General features: G+C 45.3%; 1 protein-coding gene across 1 annotated transcript in view; it reads right to left on the reverse strand.

The window, feature by feature from the left end:
- Positions 1–19,417, reverse strand: part of IRAK3 (interleukin 1 receptor associated kinase 3) — a 33,567-nt gene extending 14,150 nt beyond the window's left edge. Inside the window, exons 1-3 of the mRNA XM_082256494.1 lie at positions 19,246–19,417; positions 14,668–14,844; positions 9,209–9,360 (exon numbers count right to left, since the gene is read on the reverse strand). Of these exons, the coding sequence (XP_082112620.1) occupies positions 9,209–9,360; positions 14,668–14,844; positions 19,246–19,363 (447 nt within the window). The 5' untranslated portion in view covers positions 19,364–19,417. The remainder of the gene's footprint in view (positions 1–9,208; positions 9,361–14,667; positions 14,845–19,245) is intronic.
- Positions 19,418–20,325: the final 908 nt, after the last annotated feature.

Here is a 20,325-nt window from a genome sequence, read left to right on the forward strand (position 1 = left end):
TTGCATTTGGAATCTGTTGCTGTCAACTTTCAATATGAGATCCAAAGAGCTGTCACTATCAGTGAAGCAAGCCATCATTAGGCTGGAAAAACAAAACAAACCCATCAGAGAGATAGCAAAAACATTAGGTGTGGCCAAATCAACTGTTTGGAACATCCTTAAAAAGAAAGAACGCACCGGTGAGCTCAGCAACACAAAAAGACCCGGAAGACCACGGAAAACAACTGTGGTGGATGACCGAAGAATTCTTTCCCTGGTGAAGAAAACACCCTTCACAACAGATGGCCAGATCAAGAACACTCTCCAGGAGGTAGGTGTATGTGTGTCAAAGTCAACAATCAAGAGAAGACTTCACCAGAGTGAATACAGAGGGTTCACCACAAGATGTAAACCATTGGTAAGCCTGAAAAACAGGAAGGCCAGATTAGAGTTTGCCAAATAACATCTAAAAAAAGCCTTCACTGTTCTGGAACAACATCCTATGGACAGATGAGACCAAGATCAACTTGTACCAGAGTGATGGGAAGAGAAGAGTGTTAGGAACGCTTCCTGAGCATGTGCTGTCATGAGTCTGCAACCTAAAGGGTTAACCTAGAGCAGACTAATTGCAATAATTGGCAAACAGGCAGCCTTATTTAAACAGCTCAGCAGCACTGCACTTTGCTGTGTTGTCTTCAGCTCTCCTGTGTTCTGAACCTGCTTCCTGTTGATTTCCTGTCTGATACCTGTTGACCTTTGGCTCGTCCCTGACTTCGCTTGTTTGCTGCCTGTCCTGATCCCGGCTCGTTTTGACTACTCTTCTGGAATCTCCTTGTCGGCTCATCCACCTTCGGACCTTGACCGGTTACCCCCTGGTGGGGCGACCCTGGGGACTGCGACCTGGTATCCACCTGCAGCCAAATCCATCCTCACCATCAGAGGCTCTGGTGAAGACTGGTGGATGCTTAGACCCTGCACCTCAGGTTAGCCTGGGCTACTCACCTCGGGTTTCCAACCAAGCTCCGCCCACCGGCAACGGTAAGCCTTCTCTGCATGACAGGCTTCCACCTGCCTCATAACAGTACAACACAGCCATGTCGGAGCCTGCAAGAGAGGCCTCACTGTTGGAGGAAATTTGCCAGCACCTCGCAGCCCTGGCGCAAGCCGTGAAGACCCTCCAGGATGGTTACACACAGCTAGAGGAACGATTACAATCCGCCACTTCCCCCAACCCTCCAGTGTTATCAGCTCCGTCCACCTCTGCAGCGTCCACAGGATCTGCTCCTAGTCCCACGGTGGTGATGTTGCCACCGGAACCCTGTGTTCCGAACCCCGAAAAATTCTCCGGATACCAGGGTAAATTCCGAGCCTTCCGTAATGCCTGCCAATTGTACTTCTCCTTGCAGCCCCGGACCTTTTCCCTGGAGGTCACCAAGGTGGGGTTTGTCGTTTCTTTGCTCTTAGGCGAGCCTCAATCCTGGGCCCATCGGCTTCTAGAGGAGAGCAGTCCCCATCTGGACTCATTATCATTTTTTACGGCCATGGCTCAACTTTATGATGATCCGCAATGGTCCTCCACCGCAGAAGCTGCACTTCACTTTCTCCAGCAGGGTCGCAGGCCCGTCAAGGACTACGTCAACGACTTCTGCCGCCTGAGTTCCGATACCTCCTGGAACGAGGCGGCACTGCGCTACCAGTTCCGCCTGGGCTTATCCAAAGGACTGAAGGATGAACTAGCCCGAGTGGGTATACCTGACACCCTGGAAGATCTGATTTCCCAGGTCATTCCGATCGACCGCTGGCTCCGGGAGCGCCGGGCAGAGTGGCCTCCACAACAGTTTCGGCCAACCTGGATGCTGCCACGGGTGACTCCTCCCGCGCGTTTTTCCCCGACTGGACCAGTCCCTGTCTGTCCTGCTCCTACCGGTGCCACTCCAGATATGCCTGAACCCATGCAACTCGGGATCATGCGACCAGCCCTGTCTCCAGAAGAGAGGTGTCGTCGGCAAATCGGTAACCTCTGTCTCTATTGTGGAGAAGCCGGCCATTATGCACATTCCTGCCCTGCAAAACTCTGCAAGTTTCGTTCTGTTCCTCCACCCAGTTGTGTGGCATCTGTTACCAATAACTCTCACCTAGCTTTCCCTGTGTCATTACAGCTCTCGGAAGGTCCCGTCCCGGTTACAGCGATCATTGATTCAGGAGCCTGCAGCTGCTTTATTGATCGCACCTTCGCTGCTCAACACGGCATACCTCTCCAGCCAAAGACCCAAGGCCTCACCATCTTGTTGGCTGACGGATCCCACATTAAATCCGGACCTGTGACCCAGGAAACCCCTCCTCTTCCCATGGTCTCCTCTTCTGGCCACAAGGAGATGATAAGTCTGGACATTATTGCATCTCCATTATTTCCCGTTATCCTGGGGTTGCCGTGGTTGCAGGCCCACAACCCGCAGATCGATTGGACCACAGGAGCCATCCAATTCCCGTCATCATATTGCAGGAACTCCTTCCTATCCATGCCGCTCTAAGCTTCCAAAGCCCTACTCTGTCCCGAGTCTGAGCCTGACCTACACTCCGTCGTGCCCCAGGCCTACCATGACTTTCTGGACGTGTTCAGTAAACTGGGCGCCGAGACCTTGCCCCCCCATCGTCCGTATGACTGTCCCATCGAATTGCTGCCTGGGGCTGAGATTCCGTTCAGCCGGATCTATTCCTTATCTGAATGGGAACTGGACGTGCTGAAGGATTATGTGGACGAAAACCTAAAAAAAGGGTTCATCCGCCCATCCACTTCCCCGGCGGGTGCAGGCATTTTCTTCGTGGAATAGAAAGATCACTCTCTCCGACCTTGCATTGACTACAGGGATCTAAACAAGATCACTATTAAGAACCGCTACCCCCTTCCTCTGGTTACCGAGCTTTTTCAGAGACTCAGGTCCGCTGCCCTGTTCACAAAATTGGACCTCCGTGGGGCCTATAACCTAGTCCGCATCCGAGAGGGGGACGAGTGGAAGACGGCTTTCCGCACCCGGTTTGGACATTTTGAGTATCTAGTGATGCCGTTCGGCCTCTGTAATGCTTCGACTACGTTCCAACATTTCGTGAACGACATCTTCAGGGATTGGCTGGACATCTTTGTCATTGTATACCTGGATGACATTTTGATCTTTTTCGCATCCCTGGAACAACACCGCGAGCATGTCCGAAATGTTCTCAGCCGTCTCCGCCAGCATGGTCTATATGCCAAGGCTGAAAAATGCGACTTCGAGCAAAGCAGCATTTAATTTTTGGGGCTAATAATTTCAACGGAAGGAATAAAGATGGACCCCCAGAAAGTCTCTGCTATTCTGGATTGGCCTCCGCCATCTGATAAGAAAGGAGTGCAGCGCTTTGTCGGCTTTGCCAATTTTTATAGGAGGTTCATAAGGGGATTCTCCATCATCTCCCCTATCACCCAGCTCACCAAGAAAGATGTCCGTTATTCTTGGACTCCTGAGGCCCAGTCCGCTTTCATGATTTTAAAGAAGCACTTTACATCTGCTCCTATCCTGAGCCATCCAGATCCCACCTTACCCTACCTCCTTGAGGTAGATGCCTCAGAAGTCGCTATTGGGGCAGTCATCTCCCAGAGACAGGGGGTCAAGGACCTGATGCACCCAATAGCTTTCTTTTCCCGAAAACTCTCCACGGCGGAGAGGAATTATGATGTGGGAAACCGGGAACTTTTGGCTATTAAAGCCGCCCTGGAAGAATGGCGATATCTGCTTGAGGGTGCGGCACACCCTATTCTCATTTTCACGGACCACAAGAACCTTGAGTACCTGAGATCTGCCAAACGTCTGCGACCCCGTCAGGCACGATGGGCACTGTTCTTCTCTAGGTTTTGGTTCCACATCATTTACTGACCTGGATCCAAAAATGTCAAACCAGACGCCCTGTCTCGGATGTTTGTCAACCCTAAAGAGGTCCCAGTACCTGACACCATTCTGTCTGAAAAGAACTTTCTGCTTCTTCTCACAGGTCTGAGGTCCCGTCTCGAACAAGCCTCGGCTAAAATTTCTGACCCACCGGGAACTCTCCTGTCACGCAGGGATGGCTTGTTATGGGCCGGGGACAAGATTTTTGTTCCGGAGGACGTCCGAGTGGCAGTTCTGGGTGCCTGTCATGATCATCTTCTAGCCGGTCATTTTGGCATCCAAAGAACTCTTGACCTTCTGCAGCGCACCCTTTGGTGGCCCGAGATGGAAAAGAACTGCAGACACTATGTCCTTTCCTGCACCACTTGCTCCCGGAGTAAGACCGCAAGAAGCAAGGCTTGGGGGCTTCCCAGACCACTCCCAGTTCCTGACCGGCCCTGGCAGACAATCGCCATGGACTTCATCGTGGAACTGCCTCTTTCAGCAGGGTGCTCTGCCATCTTTGTGGTCGTAGACCGGCTTTCCAAGATGGCCCACTTTTTACCCCTCAAGGGTACTCCCACTGCGAAAGACACTGCAGACATCTTTCTCAAGGAAGTAGTAAGACTACATGGTGTACCTACCAGTATCATCTCTGACAGAGGGGGTGCAATTCACGTCCCGTTTCTGGAAGGCATTATGTGGGCTCCTGAAGATCGACCTGGCTATGTCCTCATCCTACCATCCACAAACCAACGGTCAAACCAAGAGGACTTACCAGACCCTGGAGCAATAACTCCGGTGCTTCACTACCTTTGTCCAGGATGACTGGGTAACCTTATTGCCATTTGCAGAATTCGCAAATAATAATTCGAAACATTCCGTCACTAGGCAATCCCCCTTCTTCGCCAATTACGGGTTCCATCCCTCCTTCCTGCCTGACATCTCCTCTGAATCTGGAGTTCCCGCAGTCCAGGACATTTTCAACTTTGTCACCAGCAATAACAAACTTCTGCGGGAAACGTTGACCAAGGCTCAGGCAGCGTCCAAGAAAACCTTTGACGAGAAAAAGAGGGGAGAGTTATTCCTCCAGCCCGGTGATCAGGTTTTGCTGTCCACAGCTAACCTCCACTTGGCCTGCCCGTCCAAGAAGTTGGCTCCCAAATTTATCGGTCCATTTTCAGTTAAAAGGAGACTCAATGCTGTTGCTTACGAACTATCCTTACCTGATACCCTGCGGATCCATCCTGTATTCCATGTCACCCTCTTAAAGCCCGTGGTTCCTGATGCCTTCCCTGGCAGAAATTCTGGACCTCCCGAACCTGTGATTGTGGATGGAGACGTTGAGTATGAAGTGGAGGCCATACTTGACTGTCGGAAGAGAGGTAACCAGCTCCAGTACCTGATCAAGTGGAAAGGCTATGGGCCGGAAGAAAATTCCTGGGAACCGGAGCGGAACATCCATGCTGCAGATTTAATCCAGGCGTTTTTTCTAGCCCATCCTCAGAAAAGCAGTTTGTTGGGCACCCGGAGGTTGCCCTTAAGGGGGGGGGGGGCAATGTTAGGAACGCTTCCTGAGCATGTGCTGTCATGAGTCTGCAACCTAAAGGGTTAACCTAGAGCAGACTAATTGCAATAATTAGCAAACAGGCAGCCTTATTTAAACAGCTCAGCAGCACTGCACTTTGCTGTGTTGTCTTCAGCTCTCCTGTGTTCTGAACCTGCTTCCTGTTGATTTCCTGTCTGATACCTGTTGACCTTTGGCTCGTCCCTGACTTCGCTTGTTTGCTACCTGTCCTGGTCCCGGCTCGTTTTGACTACTCTTCTGGATTCTCCTTGTCGGCTCATCCACCTTCGGACCTTGACCGGCTACCCCCTAGTGGGGCGACCCTGGGGGCCGCGACCTGGTATCCACCTGCGGCCAAATCCATCCTCACCATCAGAGGCTCTGGTGAAGACCAGTAGATGCTTAGACCCCGCACCTCAGGTTAGCCTGGGCTACTCACCTCGGGTTTCCAACCAAGCTCCGCCCACCAGCAACGGTAAGCCTTCCCTGCACGACAGGCTTCCACCTGCCTCATAACAAAGAGTATGAAGAAGGAAAGAAACTGCTCATGATCCAAAGCATACCACCTCATCAGTGAAGCATGGTGGTGGTAGTGTCATGGCATGGGCATGTATGGCTGCCAATGGAACTGGTTCTCTTGTATTTATTGACAATGTGACTGCTGACAAAAGCAGCAGCATGAATTCTAAAATGTGTTTCGGTCAATATTATCTGCTCATATTCAGCCAAATGCTTCAGAACTCATTGGACGGCGCTTCACAGTGCAGATGGACAATGACCCGAAACATACTGCGAAAGCAACCAAAGAGTTTTTTAAGGAAAAGAAGTGGAATGTTATGCAATGGCCAAGTCAATCACCTGACCTGAATCCGATTGAGCATGCATTTCACTTGCTGAAGACAAAACTGAAGGGAAAATGCCCCAAGAACAAGCAGGAACTGAAGACAGTTGCAGTAGAAACCTGGCAGAGAATCACCAGGGATGAAACCCAGCGTCTGGTGATGTCTATATGTTCCAGACTTCAGGATGTAATTGACTGCAAAGGATTTGCAACCAAGTATTAAAAAGTAAAAGTTTGATTTATGATTGTTAATCTGTCCTATTACTTTTGGTCCCTTAAAACGTGGGAGGCACATATACAAACTGTTGCAATTCCTACACCTGATTTGGATGTAAATACCCTCAAATTAAAGCTGAAAGTCTGCAGTTAAAGCATCTTGTTTGTTTAATTTCAAATCCATTGTGTATAGAGCCAAAAAGATTAGAATTGTGTTGATGTCCCAATATTTATGGACCTGACTGTATATAGTCCAATTCAGAGCTTATACAGTATCTCACAAAAGTGAGTACACCCCTCACATTTTTGTAAATATTTTATTATTTTTTTGCATGTGACAACACTGAAGAAATTACACTTTGCTACAATGTAAAGTAGTCAGGTGTGAATAGGGAGCAGGTGTGTTAAATTTGGAGGTACCGCTCTCACTCTCTCATACTGGTCACTGGAAGCTTAACATGGCACCTCATGGCAAAGAACTTGCTGAAGATTTGAGAAAAAGAATTGTTGCTCTACATAAAGATGGCCTAGGCTATAAGAAGATTGCCAAGACCCTGAAACTGACCTGCAGCACGGTGGCCAAGACCATACAGCCGTTTAACAGGACAGGTTCTACTCAGAACAAGCTCATATCCAGAGGTTGTCTTTGATAAATAGACGCATGAGTGCTGCCAGCATTGCTGCAGAGGTTGAAGGGGTGGGGGATCAGCCTGTCAGTGCTCAAACCATACGCCGCACACTGCATCAAATTGGTCTGCATGGCTGTTATCCCAGAAGGAAGCCTCTTTTAAAGATGATGCACAAGAAAGCCCGCAAACAGTTTGCTGAAGGCAAGCAGACTAAGGACAAGGATTATTGGAAACATGTCCTGTGGTCTGATGAGACCAAGATAAACTTATTTGGTTCAGATAGTCTTAAGCGTGTGTGGTGACAACCAGGTGAGGAGTACAAAGACAAGTGTGTCTTGCCTACAATGAAGCATGGTGAAGGAACTGGTGAGCTACAGTTCATTGAGGGAACCATGAGTGCCAACATGTACTGTGACATACTGAAGAAGAGCATGATCCCCTCCCTTCGGAGACTCGGCCGCAGGACAGTATTTCAACATGATAACAGCCCCAAACACACCTCCAAGACGACCACTGCCTTGCTAAAGAAGCGGAGGGTAAAGGTGATGGACTGGCCAAGCATGACTCCAGACCTAAACCCTATTGAGAATATGTGGGGCATCCTCAAATGGAAGGTGGAGGAGCGCAAGGTCTCTAACATCCACCAGCTCTGTGATGTCGTCATGGAGGAGAGGAATAGGACTCCAGTGGCAACCTGAGAAGCTCTGGTGAACTCCATGCCCAAGAGGGTTAAGGCAGTGCTGGAAAATAATGGTGGCCACACAAAATATTGACACCTAGGGGTGTACTCACTTTTGTTGCCAGTGGTCTAGACATTAATGGCTGTGTGTTGAGGTATTTTGAGGGGACAGCAGATTTACACTGTTATACAAGCTGTACACTCACTACTTTACATTGTAGCAAAGTGACATTTCTTCAGTGCTGTCACATGAAAAGATATAATAAAATATTTTCAAAAATGTGAGAGGTGTACTCACTTTTGTGAGATACTGTATAGTATTTTTCATGTTAAGTGCATGCAAGTGATATTTAGGCGTAATACTACCGTACTCTCTATGACTTTGCCTTTACTTTTCTTTCAACTTAAAAATATGACGCTATCCTTGCTCAGGCATTAACTAGGATCAGCAATTACTTCACGGTTTGCAATGCTGGCCTAAATATAATGCAATCAAGTAAATTCTACTACCCTCCACAGTAGCCTTTATTAATTTTGATGTGTGCATGCAGGTAGTAGCACATATTACATTTGCTCTTCTGCTTCAGTCTTTGACCATCCAGAGTAAAAATCCATCACACAGTTGCAAACTCAGCGCTTTTCCTGCCTCTCACCCTCTGACCTGTTAAGGTGAAATTACCTGAAGAATCATGCAGCTGAGTTCCAATGCTGCAACATTTCACTGTGTGAACTGCCAAAAAAATAGTACAAGGGACAGTCTGTGTTGAGGCTCATACACACTAAAAGAAAATCAGGTGAGAATTTTCATCCAAAGAACCTTGGTATGATTTTCCTATAGTGTGTACACAACTTTCTACAGCCGATTCTGACCTTCTGAACAAAAATTTTCAAAGGGATCATCTCCAAAATGTTTCTGGTATGGGAACAGACCAAAAATTTTTGCTTAATGTGTACTGTTTTCGCATAATTTTCGTATAAGAAAAATCAGAAATGAAAGACTGCGCATGATCAGAAACAATAAACAGCAAAAAAAAGCCTTTGTCGTACAAAAATTTTCATACGAATTTTCTTTTATCAGTTCTGGTTTGCTGTGAAAAAACAAGGAAAATTAGATCGTTCGCCCGATTTTCTTATAGTGTGTACCCCACTTTAGTGGAACGAGGGGCTGAGGAAATCACCTCTCTGCATATTCAGAAGGCTAAATTTCCCCAAAGTGCTTTTCTCAGGCACATCTTGACTGAATCTCAAGGGTTGCTAGTTAATAGAAAAGGTTATGGTTATTTCAATATTCTCTGCAACTTGCAAAGAATGTGTTCATGTAGTTTGTAAAGTTAAATAGAGCTGCTGTAATTGATTACAGTGTAACAGTAAATGGTAGCTATGTAATTATTTCTTCACCTGTTTAAGCAACTTGACAACACATGACTTTTTCTTAATGTCTGCTTTGTAAACATCAAAAAACTGTCCTTCTCCAATTAGGAAGTCTCTGCTGAAGTTCTTAGTTCCTTCTTTAATCTCCTGCAAGCTGACAGGTGACAGGACATTTATCTCTATGAAAAAGATGAAAACATGAAAGATGTTATCCCGCCATGCATTATTTCACTTTACTGAGCTATTAATTTAGTGGTTGGTCATGAAGAGCTTTCAAAGCATTGAACCCTACAAGACAGATGAAACAAAGGACACTCTGAATGTGCAATTATTCAGAAAATAAACGTTAGTTGCAAAGGCAGAAGCACATTTACACTCATATGGCCGTATTTGTTAAAGCCCAACTCCAGGAATTTAAAATAATGTACCCTTGTAGTGGGGCTCTCCTGCAGCTGCAACACTGCATAGGGTAAATGCTAGAGTCTGCGCTGTGTACCCCTGAACATAGCTATCACTGACCCTAGGCTCCCACTAATGCAGTGCCGGAAACCCTGCGATCTGTGCATTTGCTGAACCAAATTAAAATCGCACTGCCCTTGCGATCCGCTGCAGGTGTCTGTGCAATCTTAACAACACCCCAACTCCAGGTCAGAAACACGGTGCATTTGCCGGCACTGGTTCGCATGGTATAATGTACCATGTGATCCGGTTGCAGTGTGGTTCCACAATTGCTGCATGCACGACTTAGCGGTTTCTGTGTGATTCACATACAAACGTAGTTTGAACTGAGGCTTACTATCTACTCCCGTAGCCGGCTCTACTGCTCTCCCCCTCTGCCTAAAACTCTGGACTGTGGGCCCAGCCTCTGCATTATTATGTACAATACAGGGCTTACAACCCTGTACATTAAGGAGGCTGAAGTGCATCCAAGCCAGCTGCAGCTTACAAAGCAGGCTGTGGGGGACTGGTCAAAGCACTGGAGGGACTTAGCTGAAGTGAGGAGTAAGGTAAGTATTTACTTCTTTACTCATCTTAGATTTGCAGTGCAGGGGTCCCCACTGCAAGGGGGAATTTTTAAAAGATCCTGGGGTTGGATTTTAAGGCTAAGAGCAAAGTACAATAACTCATAGCAACCAATTAGATGTAATTTAAAGTGATTCTAAACACAAGATTTGTTTTTTAAATAATATGTTATACTTACCTGCTTTGTGCAATGGTTTTGCACATAGCAGCTCCAATCCTCTACTTTTTAAGTCCCCTGGCTCTTCCCTCCTGCCGAGTGCCCCTAATAGCAAGCCTATTTGAACATGGACACAGACAAACAGCTATTTCTCCAGAGTTACAAAAGGTAGGTATCTGCAACAAAGTGTGTTACAAAGCTTGCAATGTACACAGAGCACTCAGAAAGGAATATTATTTTCTCAACAAAAGTAGAGTTACTCTTTAACCACTTTATGACAGCCTGCAGCAGTTATATTGCGGTAGGCAGCCGCTCCTGCGCAAACCGCCGTAGGTATACGTCGGTTGCACGCAGGCAGCCAGGGGGAAAACGCGCGCTATTTCTCCAGAGTTACAAAAGGTAGGTATCTGCAACAAAGTGTGTTACGAAGCTTGCAATGTACACAGAGCACTCAGAAAGGAATATTATTTTCTCAACAAAAGTAGAGTTACTCTTTAACCACTTTATGACCGCCTGCAGCAGTTATATTGCTGTAGGCAGCCGCTCCTGCGCAAACCGCCGTAGGTATACGTCGGTTGCACGCAGGCAGCCAGGGGGAAAACGCGAGCCGGCGGCGGCGCACTTCCGCCCCCGCTCGCAGCGGGAAAGCTGATGCACGGGGCAGGCGGCTCCGATTGCCGCCTGACACCCGCGATCGTTCCCCGCTGAGAGAGAAGAACGGTCAGCTGTTGTAAACACAGCTGACCGTTCTTCTTCCTGGAATGATCATAGAGCCCCTGTGATCCTTCTATATAGGATCACAGGTCACTATGATCATTTCACAAGCCACGCCCCCTACAGTTAGAATCACTCCCCTAGGCTCACATTTAACCCCTTGATCACCCACAATGTTAACCCCTTCCCTGCCCATGTCATTATTACAGTAACAGTGCATATTTTTAGCACTGATTACTGTAGTAATGTCACTGGTCCCCCCAAAAGTGTCAAAAATGTCAGTCAGGGGTCTGATCTGTCTGCCGCAAAGTCGCAGTCCCGCAAAAAAAACCGCAGATCGCTGCCATTACTAGTAAAAAAAAACAATACAAATGACATAAATCTTTCCTGTTGTTAGTAGACACGATAACTTTTGCGCAAACCAATCAAAATACGCTTATTGCAATTTTTTTTACCATAAATATGTAGCAGAAAACAAATTGGCCTGAAATGTTAAAAAGATTTGATTTTTTTACTTTTTTTGGGGCAATGTTATATAGCAGAATGGGAAAAATATATTTTTTTTTTTAGAATTGTCGCTAATTTTTTGTTTAAAAAAATAAAAATCGCACAGGTGATTAAATACCACCAAAAGAAAGCTCTATTTGTGGGGAAAAAAGGACATCAATTTTATTTAGGTACAGCATCGCACAATTGCGCAATTGTCCGTTAAAGTAACGCAGTGCCGAATCACAAAATATGGCCTGGCCATTAAGGGGGCAAATCTTTCTGGTCCAGAAGTGGTTAAATAAATTTCACCACTCATCCAAGTGGTTTCCTCTATCAAAAATAGTTGGAACTAGGCTTGTGACGGTATCAGATTTTCATGCTGCGATTAATTGATTAAGGTTTTGCCACGGTATACGGTATTATCACGGTATTCTATTATTAAATTTAAATTATTAAATTTCCACCTCACTTCAATTTCATTGCTGAATTTAGGGGCTTTGGTTCACTTATGCACATTATTATATAGTCAGTCAGTACAGACTCTGTGAACCAGGCCTAAAATAGGTCATCAAGCAGTGTCTGGCCTAACTGGTGATAACTGGTTCTGGCGCTCGGCTCCGATCCGATGGCCTGGTCATTAAGAGGGCAAATCCTTGTGGTCAAGAAGTGGTTAAACCTGAAGGAGGTGTTGTTTATAAATTACTTTACTATTGCTTTAGGCCTGGTTCACATGTATGCGGGTTGGTGGTTCACATGTATGCGGGTTGGTGGTTCACATTTGCACAGGCATAGCAGCCCATTGATTTGAATGGGCTGCTATGCCCTCATTTTCCGCAGAAAAAAGGTGCATGCAGCATTTTTTTAAAATTCAGTGGCCTTGAAATCCATCCTGCTTTTGCACCATGCGACTAACCTGCAGTTCCTGCTCTGGCAAGCTTTCTGCATTTTTTGTATACGTGGGCACGGCATTTAAAAACAGTTTGCGTGTGCAGCAACGGCAGGTAAGTCGCATGGTGCAAAAGAAGGATGGATTTCATGGCCACTGCATTTTTTTAAATTCTGCATGCACCTTTTTTCAGCTGAAAACGCAGGCATAACAGCTCAAGCCCATTCACATCAATGGGCTGCTATGCCTGTGCAAATGTGGGCCCCCAACCCGCATACATGTGAACCAGGCCTAAAGCAATAGTAAAGTCATTAATTGGTTAAACCTGCAGGAGGACCGGTGTTTTTATCTATTAATGACTTTACTATTGCTTTAGGCCTGGTTCACATGTATGCGGGTTGGTGGTTCACATGTATGCGGGTTGGGGGCCCACATTTGCACAGGCATAGCAGCCCATTGATGTGAATGGGCTTGAGCTGCTATGCCTGCGTTTTCAGCTGAAAAAAGGTGCATGCAGAATTTAAAAAAATGCAGTGGCCATGAAATCCATCCTTCTTTTGCACCATGCGACTTACCTGCCGTTGCTGCACACGCAAACTGTTTATTTTTAAATGCCGTGCCCACGTATACAAAAAATGCAGAAAGCTTGCCAGAGCAGGAACTGCAGGTTAGTCGCATGGTGCAAAAGCAGGATGGATTTCAAGGCCACTGAATTTTAAAAAAATGCTGCATGCACCTTTTTTCTGCGGAAAATGAAGGCATAGCAGCCCGTTCAAATCAATGGGCTGCTATGCCTGTGCAAATGTGGGCCACCAACCCGCATACATGTGAACCGCCAACCCGCATACATGTGAACCAGGCCTAAAGCAATAGTAAAGTCATTAATAGATAAAAACACCGGTCCTCCTGCAGGTTTAACCACTTCTGGATCGCAAGGATTTGCCCCTTTAAAGACCAGGCCATCGGATCAGAGCGCCAGGACCAGTCATCACCAGGTAGGCCAGACACTGCTTGATGGCTATATAATAATGTAATGTGGGCTGCTATGCGTGTGTGTGTGTATATATATATTTATTAGAGCTGCACGATTCTGGCCAAAATGAGAATCACGATTTTTTAGCTTGGAATAAAGATCACGATTCTCTCACGATTCTCTGTGTAACAAAAAAAAAAAAAATTGGGATAACTTTACTGTTACGTTTTTTTTTTTTTTTTTTATTCATTAAAGTCTAATCATTGCGTTTGAAAGACTGCTGCGCAAATACAGTGTGACATAAAATATTACAACAATCGCCATTTTATTCTGTAGGGTCTCTGCTAAAAAAATATATAAAATGTTTGGGGGTTCTAAGTACTTTTCTAGCAAAAAAAAAAACTGATTTTAACTTGCAAGCAGCAAGTGTCAGAAAAAGATCCAGTCTTTAAGAGGTTAAACTTCCTTTCTCCCTGGCAGAGGGAAGGAAAAGATACAAATGTAAATCATTTTTGTTTATAGTTAGGAGACTTAATGCTGAAAGGTGTTAGCTGAGTGAGTGAATGAGTCATCCAGCTCACTGAAATGTATCAATTCACAAGTCAGGCAGACTTGACAGAGAAACTCGGTATTTTAAAAATGCCACAATAACAATACCGTGGCTATGCATTACCGCGATATATCGAATTACCGAAAACCGGCATATGTCTAGTTGGAACTGAGAAACCCACTTTGATAAATTATAAAATGTCATTAACATTACAATGTCAATTCAAGTTCCATGTGTCCAACTCCCACTAGGTAAACAGAATATACATGTTGTGCCCTCTAGTGTGCTACCAGTGTTAGTGTAGGCAAATTTATGTTATGACTCATGGTTAATTTGCGAGTCACGGTTACTGCAGGTCAGGCTGGATGGCTTAACAGAAGCAGGTCTTTGGTACTTTCCCCTGGATCTGGAAGTTTGGAGAAAATTCTAGAAGTTAGTGGGCGGCGGCCAGGAGGGTTGATCTACATACTTGAGGGAACTTGTTTATTGTTCATGCAAGTGTATTTGAGCTTGGCTTGGAATCAATTTGAGTGCACAGTGCTCCAAAAGATCCAATTTATAATTCAAACACTGCAGTTAGCTTCTATAAAAAAAATAGCCCATGTACTCTAACCTCTAGATTGTGTGTGTGTGTTTTTTTTTATCAGGCAGATTATTCTGACTGGTGCAATATGTGTCTTTAGTATTTCCTTACCTCTGAATAAGGAGATGGCTCTCTGCTGTCCCATTTCCTGTAGAACTAATAACAAGTCACTGACTGTCTTATTTTTATGTGCCCAACTCCAGACAAGCTCCTTTGTTCTGCTCTTTCCTTGTTCAGCGTACTTCTCAATTCTACGAAAGTCCCTCCAATCAGAAGATAGCCGCTCAGCTGCAGAAAACAAGTTAATTTATTAAATGTGTATTTACAACAGATATATGTTGCTTTTCCCATCATTAAGGCCCCATTTAAACATGAGCGATTTTTTTGAAGCTTGTACCTCTAAAACGCTCAACAAGCCAAATCTCATTCATTTCAATGGCCCTTGTTCACCTCTGAGCATTTTGTCGCCTGAAGCAAAACACCTGTCACTCAAAAAAGTACATGAGCTTCTTTTTGGCACATTACAAGCATTTTTGGCCTCATAGACTGCAACAGAAATGCCGGACTTGAGCATTTATTGAGCATTTTCTATTCAAATATCAGCTCTCCAACCCTAATTACCTCTCCCTTTTCTTCCCCCTAGTGCTTTCTATTGGCTAAACAAATGCCTGAAGCTGGAAAAGGCTTGTAATACACTTCTAAAACACTTTAAAAATGCTTGTAAAAAGCTGCAAATCTTAAAAAAAAAGCCCGCTCAGGTGTGAATGAAGCCTTACTATATCAGAAACAATGGTCACCAGGACTTTTCATCACTCTGTCCAAAATTAAATAAACGTATACTTCAAAGTGGACTTACAACTAAAAATCATTCACCTTCCTGCACCTCCTCTCACCCAGCCTGGTCAGATATGACAGGTTTTTTTTTACTTCTTTGGGGAGTGAGTCCCCTTTTTACATGGTACCAACACCCACTTCCTTATTCCTCACCTAGGCAAGCAAGAAGTCGTTCAGCTCACTCCCTCCTTCCTGCCTACAGTCTCTTCTCTATCCACAGCTTCCAAGGATCACGTCACACATCCCAGGAGGCTGCAGGACCAGCCCCACTGTATGCTGTGATCTTATGCATGTGCAGTAGGGGTCGGCTGTGAGATACCAGAATGAACAGCCAGCTCCCAAAACCAAGATGGCACCATGGAAGAGTAGCAACCCTGAGAAGAATTGGCTGCACAGAACAGTGCTGGACTTGACGCTTTAAAAGCCTATACAGGTTATCACTTTAGGATTTACACAGGAGGTCTGGCGCTAGAATGATTGCTCATGGTCAAATTTTTGTGGTGATACCTCACATGTGTGGTAAGATCGCTGTTTACGTACAGCGTGGGACCGATGCGTCTGTTTGCATTTGGGCATGAGCACGGGGGGGACAGGGGCACTTTAAATGTTTTTTTATTTTAGATTTTTTACACTGTACCTTCATATTTTTTTTTTTATCACTTTTATTGTTATTGTAAACATATCTTGTCATAGCAATAGGCAGTGACAGGTCCTCTTTACTGAGACATCTGGGGTCTATTGGACCCCAGATGTCCCCTCTGCCCTTAAAAGCTTCAAATCATACTAAGATCGGTATGATCTGATGCTTTTTATAAACAAACCATTGATGGTTTATTTATAACCGGTGAAAACGGAGGTGACTAAATAATCATCGCTTCATGTGTCGTCCGATCCCTGATAAGCTCTATCATCAGCTGCAATCCCGGGTTTCCTGGTTGGATGGGAGAGCCCAAAAAGGTGGCAGAAGGTGACCGGAAGAGGGGGGCCCCTCCCACTGCTTCTAAAAGCAATCCAGTGGCTATTTAGCCTCTAGGATTGCTTTCACAATAAAGTGCTCTGCCAGCTGAAAAGAATAAAATTGTGATGACGCTTACAGCTTCAGGCATCATCCTGGTATAACCACTCAAATATGGGTGTAGCGCCCCCCTGACCTGTGAACAGGTGCAGAAAAGATGGGTGCCAATCACTTTTTGGATGAACAAAAGTGAGTTTATTGCTCACAACAACAAAATGTAGAGGGTTAGGGCACAGGACACCCTAGGGCTGTAGGCAAACAGATCAGCAGACTCCAAAAACAAAACAGCCAGGTAGACAGCAATACAGAACAAGGGCCTTAGGCCTGCACCCAATGTTCTGTACATAGCAACAGCTGTCTTCTATAGCAACCAAAAAAACCTCACAACACCGTGCAGGTTTTCCTTTGATGAGCTCCTCTCAAAGCTTTCCCAGCCTCTCTACAGTCTCCTGCTCATGGTAGAGTAACCTCTGGTACTTCATCTCAGAACTCCATCCTTTCCCCATGCCTCCAAGCAGCACACAGGCTCTCTTTGGCAGAGCCTCAAGCACATGGCCAGGCCTTAGACTCCAGGCCTCACCCAACACGGTTCCTCACACATCCAATACAGACCAAGGTCTGGGTGGGAGGACTCTGATCACCTGACTTTCTCCAAATATATACTCTCTCCCAGCATGGTCAGTGGCTTGAAACAGCTGCTGATTGGCTGAAAGAGATATGCATATTCATAACTCAGTCTCACTGAAGCTCATCATACTAATGCCAAAGGCAACAGTGCCACCCATTGACAGAAGAGAGAAACCACAGTTAAACCAGGCTTTGGAGAAAACCCAAATGATCACAAAGACTACGAATTAGCCAGGTTAGTTACCACCTAGCACAGCTAAATTTACTAGTATCCCCTGTGTAAGACAAGGGTGGTACACAACTGGCAATGTACATGTGGTTAAGCTTTTTTTTTATTTTCACCTGGTGATCCTGCCAGTAACAGCTTCCTGTCCCAAGGTGTCTCCTTTGGACATCAGCATTGTCAGTCTGGGGAGAAAATAGTGTTAAATGCACTAGCAGATTTGAATGGATTTGACTAACAAAATAAAAGAAACTCCAGCTTTGTTTTCCTTTAGGCATAAATGAATAAACACTGATGTATGTAAGCACCCCTATCACTGTTAACTGCCCTAACCCTCTATGTGCTACTTTTTCTGGACAGTTTGGTCTATTAAAGGAAGTTGAGAAATAACTGACTTACTAGCCGGATCACCAGATGAAAATAAATGAAAAAAAAAGCCTAAAAAAAAAAAAGAAATCTAATGTAGCCACCACATCTAAGAATTAGATGCAATATAATACATTTTGTTGGGGGAGTTTTGTACCACTTTAACCATAGAAGTGGTTGGTAACTGTGATATTATACTAAAGTATGAATAAAATGGTTAAAGCAGAAGTCAGTCTATTGCTATCTAGGCTTAAAATGGTATTAAAGGTTTGGCTTAAAAAAAAAAAAAAACATAACAAACCTGGTATACTTACTTGCTCTGTGCAGTAGTTTAGCACAAAGAAGACCTGATCATCTTCTTCTTGCGCTCCTGGCCCCTCCCCCTTGACCAGTGCCTCCAATAGCAAGCCTCTTGCTATGGGGACACTGGTACATGCTCGCTCCCCAGCCCTGCTCTATGCGTCCATAAGACGCACAGAGCTGCAGCTCGGCCCTGCCCCTGCCCTCTCTTCATTGGCTCACTGGCTGTGATTGACAGCACTGGGAGCCAATGGCTCCAAATGTGGTTTCAGACAAAGAGGAGAGGGAATTCCGGGACATCCGGGGCTCTCATGCACATTGCTGGATCGAGAGAGAGCTTGGCTAAGTATTAAGTGTGGCTGTGGGGGGAGCTGCACCCAGAAGGTTTTTTATCTTCATACATAGAATGCATGGATGGTAAAAAAAAAAAACCTTTAGCCTTTACAACCACTTTAAAACATCGTACACACGCACCGATTGTTGGCCGACCGATCGGCCGACTTTTGTCCAGTGTTGTTGTGTTGGTTGAAATGTGCTCTAGACTGCACACAAATTTTTTCGGCCAACAACAACCAACTTCAGAAGTGATGTCATGTGCTGGTTTACTTTCCGTGTGTTTTTTCTTCTCTGAGCATGCCCAGTCTTGCTCATCTGATTTTTGTCGGCCGAAATCTGTGTTGACTGACGAACAATCGGCCGTTCTGTTGACGGCCAACAAAAATTTTATAGCATGCACACCAGATTTTGTTCGGCCGAAAAGTCGCAGTCGGTTGTCGGAAGCATCATACTAACAAGCCGATAATCGGCCGATCGGACGTTGGCCGAAAATTTACGGCCAACAATCGGTGCGTGTGTACGAGGCTTAAGTCTGCTCCCTCTCCCATTCTAAGCCCTACAGTAAATAGCCTGTAAAGAAAAGATGTCAATATGTACCTATTCTGAAGGCACTCTGGTATAGTCATGTACTCAGCTTCTAGCGCCGGATTCAAGGGAAAGGAAAGACAGTGGACAACAGATGCCCCATAGCAAGTCTATGGGGGATTTCACTGACCAAGCATTAAAGCTGTTGTCGCTACTCTCTCCTCTCCCGTGAAGCCAGCCACTGGGAAGATCACATGACAGGACCAGAGCGCCCTTAGATTAGGTAAGTATACACATCTTTTCTTTACAGTAAAGTTAGTATAGGGCTTAGAATGGGGCTGGGAGCAAGGTTTAAGCTTAGATAGTATTCGCCTGTACTTCAGTTTAAAGTTGAATCAAAGACATAATGAAATAAAACAATTAATTATTCCAAACTAGGCATTCGTCATGAAGGTATACTTACCCAGCCCTCTCCATCCTAATTCGTCATCGCTGCAGTCCATCAGATCACAGAACTTTTCCATAATAACCGGAGGAACATCAAACAGAGAAGTGCTACAACTGGGACTAAGATGTGCCATTCTTCAGATATGAAAGTCACCTATTCATCAAGCAGACTGAATTCTTAAATACTATTATCACACTTGTCGTAGAGATTCAGGGAGGCGGGAAATTCCCACACAGTACACACCCAGCAAAGCGAACAATTACCTAAACAGGGAAACACTGATGTTGCACAAGTACAGAGCTTGCAGCTTGCCAGCAACAGCTGGAACTTGTAAAATATGTTCCTTCCGTTGTGAAATACAACTTTGTTTTCTTTTATTAGAGCCAATGGGGTAAATTCACTAAGAGTTAAATAACAGCTAATAAAATATGGTAAAATAACACATGTGGTAAATCAGTTGTAAAAGTTGAATTCACTAAGAATTTAGCGTTAAATAACGAATGCGGTATTTTTTCGATTGTTCGGTAACTACCGCATTTTCTCATGCAGTGATTTATCGCTTAGTTAAGGGTTGTTTAACCACTTGCCGACCAGTCACGTTGACTGTACTGCGGCAAAGTGGCTCGTTATCGTCTGGCGACGTAGACCTACATCACCAGACATTTCCCTCTCTCGGCGGCGCGCGCGCGCTGCCGGAGGCTCGCTCCCGCTGTACTCAGTGGGCCGATCTCCTAAGTGACAGGCAGGGTCAGATTGCAGGGTTCAGGGTTCAGGTTAGCTGAACCTGCTATCTGTCCCTGTGTCACTCAGTCACCTCCCCCACACACGTTAGTAAGCACCAGGCATATATTAACCCCTCCCTCTCCAATAAAAATGAACCCCTTCCCTGCCAGTGTCATTTTTACAGTAACAGTGCATATGTATAGCACTGATTACTGTAGTAATGTCACTGGTACCCCCAAAAGTGTAAAAAATGTCAGTCAAGGGTCCGATCTGTCCGCCGCAATGTCACAGTCCCGCAAAAAAAAAAATTGCAGATCGCTGCCATTACTCGTTAAAAAAAAAAACACCAAAAATGACCGAAATCTTTCCCCC

Source organism: Pelophylax lessonae (assembly GCF_965119305.1).
Source record: "Pelophylax lessonae genome assembly, chromosome: 4".
In the NCBI taxonomy this organism is placed as follows: Eukaryota; Metazoa; Chordata; class Amphibia; order Anura; family Ranidae; genus Pelophylax; species Pelophylax lessonae.